Genomic DNA, 9,401 nt, shown 5'->3' on the forward strand with positions numbered 1-9,401 from the left:
AGAACAAACAAGATTACTACTGGGTTTGACCTACAAGTCACACACCCAGAGGGAATTCTCTGCAGGCACTAGAGCCCATAGAGGCCAAACCACATTTAAGTGGTTAACCCTCACGCAGCAGAACACCCTGCGGTGGGCAGAGCCAAGTCTCACAACGAGTCAGCCTAGGAGTTAACCCCACCTACTCACAAGCAAAAAGAAATTAAAGATCTTCTTGAACAGGACAATATACACAACACAAGAGTCGCCTTTGGAGCACATGCAGAGGAGAAGAACGAAGTAGTGCAAGTCAAATATAAAGGACACATACTACATAAGATAACCTAGCAAGAACTAAGAACTCTAGGGGATCCACCAAATACATCAAAGCAAACAGAGAATCAGCCAGAATGGGGAAACAAAGATACATGTCCCAAATAAAAGAACAGAAGAAACCTCCACAGCTGGAACCAAATGAAGCTGAGGTAACCAAACTTTCAGAGACAGAGTTCAGAACACTGGTGATAAGAATGTTTAAGGAGCTTAGAGAAGACATAAAGAAGGATGGAGAAATCATAACGAACAACCAGTTAGAACTAAAGAACACAATTACCAAAATGAAGAACTCACTTGAAGGAATTACCAGCAGGTTAGATGAAGCAGAGGATCGAATCAGCGACTTAGAAGACAAGGTAGCAGAGATCACCCAAACGAAACAACAGAAAGAAAAAAGAATAAAAAACAATGAGGATGGCTTAAGAGACCTCTGAGATAACATCAAGCTCAACAACATGCGCATCATAGGAATACCAGAAGGTGAAGAGAGGAAGCAAGGGATTGAGAACATATTTGAGGTAATAATGTCCCAAAACTTCCCCAACCTGATGAAGGAAACCAACGTACAAGCCCAGGAAGTGCAGAGAGTTCCAACCAGGATAAACCCAAACACGTCCACACCAAGAAACATTAAAGTAAAAATGGCAAAGGTTAGGAGGTGGTCCAGCTTCATTTTTTTGCATGTGTCTGTCCAGGTTTCCCAGCACCATTTAGTGCTGGCGCGGATGTGGAGAAAAGGGAACGCTTGTGCACTGTTGGTGGGATTGCAGATTGGTGCAGCCACTATGGAAAACACTATGGAGGGATCTCAAAAATCTGAAAATGGAACTACCCTATGATCCAGTAATCCCACTCCTAGGTATCTATCCGGAGAAATCCAAAACTCCAATTCAAAAATCTTTATGCACTCCTATGTTTATTGCAGCACTATACACAATAGCCAAGACATGGAAACAACCAAAATGCCCATCGGTAGATGACTGGATTAAGAAACTGTGGTACATTTACACAATGGAGTATTACACAGCCATAAAGAAGAAAGAAATCTTACCATTTGCAACAACATGGATGGACCTAGAGAACATTATGTTAAGTGAAATAAGTCAGACAGAGAAAGATAAGTACCATATGATCTCACTTATTTGCGGAATCTAAAGAAAAGAATAAGTGAATGAACTAATTAGAAAGAGTTTTGGAGACAAAGAGGAAAAACTGTGGGTTGCTAGATGGGCGGGGGTGGGTGGGGGTGGGGGGGAGGGGGAGGGGATTGGAGGGCAGTAGGTGACCACAGGATGGCCACGGGGTTTGAAAATTAATCTGGGGAACGTAATTTAGTGGTTACCAGAGGGTAAGGGGGTTGGGGGGTGGGAGATGAGGGTAAGGGGGATGAAATATATGGTGATGGAAGGAGAACTGACTCTGGGTGGTGAACACACAATGTAATTTATAGATGATGTGATACAGAATTGCACACCTGAAATCTATGTAATTTTACTAACAATTGTCACCCAATAAATTAAAATAATAATAATAATAATAATAAAAAGAAAAATAAATTAAATAAAACACATTTGTTTGGTTCATGGTTTGGTAAAATTCACAGATTGGGTTCAAACTGAAGTCCAGAAGAGAGAGAGTGTTTCGTAGTTTGGTGTAAGTACCTGAAAACAATACCGGTTAAACTAACATTCTAACTTTGTAAAGAATTTTCCTTCTACTGGGTAACATGGTTAGGATTTTTTTTCTAAACAAATGATATATACTTGGTGTCTTTTCCTTAATAAAGAGGAACTTCACTGCTAAAAAAAAAAAAAAAAAAGAAGTAAGAGTCAGTTTACATAAGAGAAGATGCTTAGAATATACTTGATCAATATTATTTAAGAGGGATTATAAGGATGAGGAAGCTTTACTTCAGAACGTTGGTAAGGCAGTGCAACCTAGGAGTTAATAATGTTTGGCAGGGCTAGACTCATGATTCACAATTTACTAAATGTGAAACCTTGGACAAATTACTTGTCTCTCTGAGCCTCCATTTTCTCATCTGTAAAGTGAGTAATGATAAAAGTTACAACTTAACAGGTTATTGTGAGGATTAAATGAGGAAATATATAGCCATTTAGCATGATGCTTACATATAGAAACCAAGAAATATTAGTTGCTATTATTATAACTCTGGCCACATCTTTATATGTCCTAAGTACATATATTGAGCATCTACTGAATTATTTTTGCATTTCTCCAAGTGTTTTTGTTTTTCTTACTGTTTTTTAAGGTAATCATGCAATAGTTCATCACCAAAATCACTATATAAAAGATCTCTTTTCCTGACCATAACCTTTCAATTTGCATGTCCAACTGTTTCTCCTACGGCCATTTTATAGGCAAAGAAACTGAGGCTTAGGAAACTCAGTAAGTTGTCCAAAGACATACAGATGACATATGGTGGAACTGTGTAGGTAATTGTTACCTGATATGAAAACAAATGGAGCAAAGTATGGAATTCAAATTATTTAAAGCTTTAAAAGTTTATGATCAGATAAGCAGAAAAAGAAAAACATCTATAAAAGGGTAAAATGTCAAATTTGACTCAGAAAAATATATTGACTGTTTTCTTAACAGCCTGTATTCAGCAACCCTGAAGTTTCCTTAAGATTTTGTTAGCAATGGTGGTGAAATGCCTTATAAATTAGGAAAACTGTGAATCTTTAAGAAGATAGAAGGCATCTCTTAAGACTGGAAAAATATTGGCTAGCTGAATTAGTTCACCTCGGATGCTATTAGTACAACAAGTTTTTAGTTAGAGAATGGGGTACCATGGTTGGGCTTATCAGTAATAACTGAGGAATTATTTTTTTCACGTTATACATACAAAAGAATTTGGGGATGTAGCAGTTTAAAATATCTCTCAAATGCAACTTAGATGTGCAAAAGAATTTTTATGTTTCTATAATTGATACTTGTTTCCAACTTGAAGCTTTATTTTGCCCCATGGCGGCATACTTAATCTTATTAATTCAAGGCAGACTCAGATAATCCAGAGTTTTCTCCTCTATTTCATGGTATATTCATTATATTTATGGATTGTCTTCCTTTTCCTTTAAAGATGCATTTTATTACGCTAATTTCTTTGAACATTTGTCTTTTAAAAATTAAAAGCCAGAAATTTTGAGATTCATAGACCTAATGTAAATTGCTACTTCTCTATGAATCCCAAAAGCCTATTTCGAAATCTACTCTGAAACTCAGAAGCTGAGAATTGACTCTTTTGTTTCTCTTTAAATTTGTCATATGTGTACCCTGAAGGCAGTGAGTATAGAATGATACTTTTGCATGAATGGGATAGAGTAGGAATGGCAAAAAAATAACAAAATTATATTATGTCATATTTTTAAAAATTACCAGAAAATAAAAATATTTGTCTCAGATCTTTCCAACCAATGTGTCCAAGATGTAAACTTGAACTAGAAGATCACAATCTTCCCTTATCTAGAGCTTCCCAACTAGTATAGCATATTGATGTGTTCCAAATACATTACAGATGTACCAAGACATTGCACTCTTCAGCTAGGGTGGCCTGTGTTGGCAGCTTCATACAAATTTTATCCTTTTTTAAAAAACAAAAAAAGCGCCTTTATATTTACTAATCTGAAGGGCAGAAAATATATGAGTCATGTTAATCATCTTTCCACATATTTAAAAGCCATTTATATTTCCTTTCCCGAGAACTATGTTTCTTGGGAACATAAACATTTCTAATTTTCCTTTGGGTTGTTAATCTTTTCTTAATGTATTGACAGACACTTTATGTAAAGAAAATTAGCTCTTTGTGATGAATTGCACCTATTTCATCCCCAGTTTGCCATGTCTTCCAATTTTCCTTTGTGGTAGTTTTTGTTGTGTAGAACTTTCCATTTTTATGTAATTTTTATTTCTTAAATTGTGGTAAAATATACATAATAATCCATTTCAATTTTCATATTCTCAACCTCTGCACAGTTTTAGTACTCTCTCAGAAATTAAACACTTTCTTATCCCTTCCACAAAAATGAGGGAGAATGTAGCACCACATTCTAATGACTGACACACAACATTGGTTTGTAACAAAAAGGCATACATGGTAGGACTATCAGAAAGACTAACAGAGAAATTAAAATGCATCTTAAAACCAACTTGTACACTTCTGCACAGAAAAAGAAAAGTTGTTAAATAATATAAATCCTAAATACATCACACTATATTTCCCCGTTTGTTTATGGACTATTACAGGAAGATTTAATTATATAACTTTTAATTTGAGGAGTTCCAACAAAGTCTAACCTGAAATGTAAAGTGAAATTGCTCTTGGAAAAATATCGGTTTGATGAGAAGGTAGATTTCAGTCTATTTTAGACTACATTTGTTAGTTTCTGACTACATTTCAGCACAATCATTACTCATAGAGAAATTAATTTTATTTTTTAGAAACGGCAAACTAAATTTTAAATTAGCATCAAAATTCTGCCCATAATTACCCAATAAATATTGAAGAAGATGACATAAAATATGCAAAGATTAACAGAATTTCAGTTACAAAATTTGGAGAGAAAAAATGTCAATGATGTATAAAAATATTGACAAATTTAAGCTAGAATTAGCTCTAAGAATTTAATTGCATTTTTACCTTAAAAGGATGAACTACTAGACATCAGCAGAAATACTGTTAAAACTGTTTGTTTGGTCAAAGTTGTTCATGATAATGAAACAAAGATTGGTAGTCTGTAAGGTAAATTTCACAAAATGAAATCACTGCCTTCTGATTTAACTTTGAGGTGTAATATAGGGCAAAACCCAAGTATCATACTTTCTATTTCTGTCCAGAAATACAAATAAAAGTCAGAATCAATACAAGTGATGATATAAGGAAATAAACAAATGGCTATTTATGTCTCAGGTTCCACAACATAGGATATTGTTACATAACTCTCCTACAGTAAATTTCCATTTTTCTTTTCTGGACTAGCAGACTAATAGAAATGCAAATTTCCAAAATTTTAGGTAATTTAGTAAGTAATGTTTATTTTGGCACCAGATATTATGGTGTGAAAAGGTGTAAAACCCAAATGTTTTCTTTGTTATTTAGCAAAGAAAGGAAAAGGGAGCACACTCTGATACTCCACCCTGGATCCACTTTCTGATCACCCACTCAGGTGCAGTGTGCCAAATTATCAATCCACCCCACTCGGCCTCACCCCAACTCTTAACTCCTTTTGTATCAAGACTCTAGTTTTCTGTCAATTAATCCCAATTTTCCAGATAATTCTGATTTCATGTTGATTCTAAGCCACTTTAAATTAAAGGAAATGCTGTAATGGTTAAAATAATTAAAAGATGAGAGTTAGATTCCTTTAGTTTCATGGAAGATGCATTTCAAAGGCTCTGCAAATACATGGGAAGAAAGCCTGGATTTTTAAACGTGGATTCCTTAACGACTTGTTATAGTATAATCTTGCTTTGATTACTACAGGACAAAAAGGTGAGCAAAGGCCATAAAATATGCATTTATTTTTGGGCGGGGGAGATAATGGCACTTGAAGATTTCTTGGGAGATGGCCCAGGCATTTTTCTATCTATAAGGACTGTCAATCTCAGCACATCACAGTTATTTAAAAAGGATGGGGTCTCTTGCTTATCATTGAATTTGGCAGAAACACATTTGTATATTCCTCCCTTGTAATCACACAGTACTTTAATTAAGGACAACGAGAGAGCCCACAGAGCAGAATTAATGATAATTTTATTAAGATTCTATGACAAAAATAAATAGAGCTCCACAAACTAGCTTTAGTAGATTATTAAACACTCCCTTTACCCATGCATTACTTTGGGTATTTCTGAAACATATGAAAAATACTTTTCTGTGGTGCCTTACTAGGCTGTAAGGAATGAGTACTTTTAGATATATTACAATAATCTCTACTAGAATTTGCCATTTTTCATTAACATTAACTGAATGCTACAACTGGATGTTAAAAAAAGGTTGCCAATTTTAATTTTTTGAGCCCCTCTGAGATTTTGAATGTTCTGTATCAGTTTGTCTTTTGGAGTTGCTATCTTTGGAATTCTTCCTCTCCCCACTTATTCTCTCTGGAAATGGGAATGTAGCATGTAACTGATACTCACTTCCAGATCCCTTTTTCTGGCTTGGCTTCATTTCTTTATCCACCTCTTTCTGAAGCTCTAATGCTAATAACCTATCTTGTTCTTCTTGTTTACGTCTTTCAAAAAATAGATGTTCCAAGTGTAACAGTTTTGGGGTGAAGGGGTCTTCTGCTTCCTCTTGGCCTGAGGAAGATTTGGGGAATGTGTTTCCTCTTTTTGCAGAAAAGCATGGATCCCCAATGGTTTCAAACAAAGATTCCTGTTTTTTTCTTTTGGAAATACCTTCATTACTTATCATTAGGTGAGACTCTTCATTTCTGATCTGTGTCATACCTGACTTAGTGCACCCACTCTCTGTTTTGCCAAAAGTCTTAACTGCAGATTCTCTTGAATAGGAAACTCTGGCTTTAGGTCCCTCATGACTTATGACACATGACTCTTTGTCATGCGTGCTTGGTCTCATTTTGACTTTTCCTTCAAGGCATCTTTCTGTATCATCTGTACATAACTGAGGCATAGTTGACTCTATTGAAGACTTTGCTCCTTGTTCTTGAATTTCAAGGCATATTTGAGAAGAAAGTGTTGGCATATCTTCTTCAATTTCTGTGTCTTTCCACCTAGGGCTCTTTATATCACTACTGTCAGTTTCCTTAAACATGGAGTTTTTTCTGCCTTCTTGTTCTTCAGACTGTGATGCTGACTCAAACTGAGATTTAGGTGACACATACTCCTGAATATCTCCAGTATCAATTTCTTTGTTTTTTCTTTTCTTTTGTGACTTGGTTGTGACTGGATCAGATTTTCTGGAACTCCCAGGAGAAGCCAAGACACTGTCTTCACAGGTATTGTTAATATTAATGCTTATATTTCTTGCCAGTTCTTCATCACTTTTGAGTTGTTCTTCCATGTCTCTTCTCCTTTTCTCTTCCTGTCTTTTTTCCTCTTCTTCCTCCTCTGCCAATAATTTCTGTATGTATTCTTCACTGGCTTTGTTTTCTTTTTCCTCATTGGCTCTTCGCTCTGACTCCACTTTGCTTAGCTCCTCTTCATATTCTCTTCTCAATTCGTCTGGTTCACTTAACTGACGAACTGGCTGAAAGTCATCAATGGATTCTTCTGATTCTTGCCCAGAGATTCTAAGTTTACATTCCTTTGGATAGTGTTTTTGAATTTTCTCCCACAGTTCCATATTGACAAGAGAATTTCTTGGGGTATGGTACCGGGCCCATGAAGAGATCCAGCGGCGACAGAAAGGACAGCATAAATTTGACTTTTCAATAATCGACTGGAAGCATGCCTTACAGACCGTGTGATTACAAGGCAGTGTTACCGGCTCAATCAGGATTTCCACACAGATCTTGCACTGGATTTCGGACAAAGAAGGGATCATGTCCTTAGGTTCAGCCATTCTACTATGCTAACAAGGCATATTCAACATCAACACCTGGAAGAGAAAGAATAGTATTTCCAGTCCAAGTTCGGAGACAGCAAATTAACAGTTTTGTGTTTAAATATTACGCCTAGCAGTCTACCAGAATTCAGTGATTGGGAGCATTAAATACATTGCTCCGTGGGGAAGGTAAACAGAATTACTCTGGAAGGAGGTATATTTATCTAAGTTTAGGATAAATGTCGAGTAAGAAAATAAATAAATGTTTCCGTCAGGAAACCTTGGCTGCTCTGAGGCATTAACACAACGGTTTCATCAGGGCGGACAGTGCGCTTCGGCTCTCTGGCACGGCGCGAGGTACACAAGAAGTTCCCCTCCTCCCTCTTACCAACTGACGATGCCCTATTGGCTGTGGAAAGCCAAGCCGGAGGCAGCCGATGCCCACAGCCTCCAGGCCACCACTTCTGACAGGAAGGAGTGCTCCCCGGAAGCAGGACTTTGGTTTTACCGTTATTATGATAGCAGCACGCGCGTCCTCACATTCCACCTTTCTAAGTCTCGCGAGGTTACCTGGCTTTCCCAGCCTGCCGCTCCCCGCTCTTCAGTCGCCAAAAAGATTCTACAAACATGATCATTTAAAAAAATGTTAGGAAACATCATCCCAACCTATCTCCTTTCCTATTTATTTAATAGTTTTACTACATGCATTTATATATCAGCAAACCTAGTAATACCAGAGGTGGATGAGATATAGAAAGCAGAATAAACCAATTAACAGGGCAGATGAACTAAGATGGATTCAAGCAAGAGGAACGTGTTGACGTGGTGTTTAAATCAGCCATAGCAAAATCTCTTTCAGAGACAAGATTCCAATCTAAAATTCTTGGAAGAGGAAAAAAGCAAGAGGAGCTAGGGCACCAGGAAGGAAGTCAAGGAAACAGTTTATAAGGCCCAGTTATTAGAATTATGGTCTGATTTGAGAGCAGAACCACCTGTAAGGCTAAATCCTGATGTACAAAATTACTGGCCTAAGACTCCAGATTCTCCTGGCTTGGGAAAGAAATGGACCTAGAATCCAGAACAGGGATGAATTTCAGATTTAGCGTTAGGGAGTAAGGCAAATTGTTTATGTAATGGGAGAATAAATCTCAACAGAAATTCATCAATACTGACAAAATGGTGGCTTTTCTTATTCTAGAGATTCATGAATAAGAATTGAATCTGGGAATACCCAGGGACACAAAGCCTGTCTACCTCTATTGATGAGATTTCTACTGATATATTTTTATTTTTTTTATTATTTATTCTTAATTTATTGGGGTGGCAATTGTTAGTAAAATTACAGATTTCAGATGTACAATTTTGTAACACATCATCAATAAATTACATTGTGTGTTCACCACCCAGAGTCAGTTCTCCTTCCATCACCATATATTTCATCCCCCTTACCCTCATCTCCCACCCCCCAACCCCCTTACCCTCTGGTAACCACTAAATTACGTTCCCCAGATTAATTTTCAAACCCCGAGGCCATCCTGTGGTCACCGACTGCCCTCCA

The 9,401-nt window shown here is 36.8% G+C and overlaps 1 protein-coding gene across 1 annotated transcript; it reads right to left on the bottom strand.

Annotated features, from left to right (window-relative positions):
• Positions 1–6,170: 6,170 nt before the first annotated feature.
• On the bottom strand, positions 6,171–7,861 carry LOC117031889 (E3 ubiquitin-protein ligase RNF168-like). The gene is given in 2 exon segments (XM_033122824.1): positions 6,171–6,287; positions 6,290–7,861. Coding segments are annotated over 2 exon segments (1,689 nt in total).
• Between the last annotated feature and the right edge of the window lie 1,540 nt (positions 7,862–9,401).

This window comes from Rhinolophus ferrumequinum, chromosome X (assembly GCF_004115265.2).
Source record: "Rhinolophus ferrumequinum isolate MPI-CBG mRhiFer1 chromosome X, mRhiFer1_v1.p, whole genome shotgun sequence".
Classification (NCBI taxonomy): Eukaryota; Metazoa; Chordata; class Mammalia; order Chiroptera; family Rhinolophidae; genus Rhinolophus; species Rhinolophus ferrumequinum.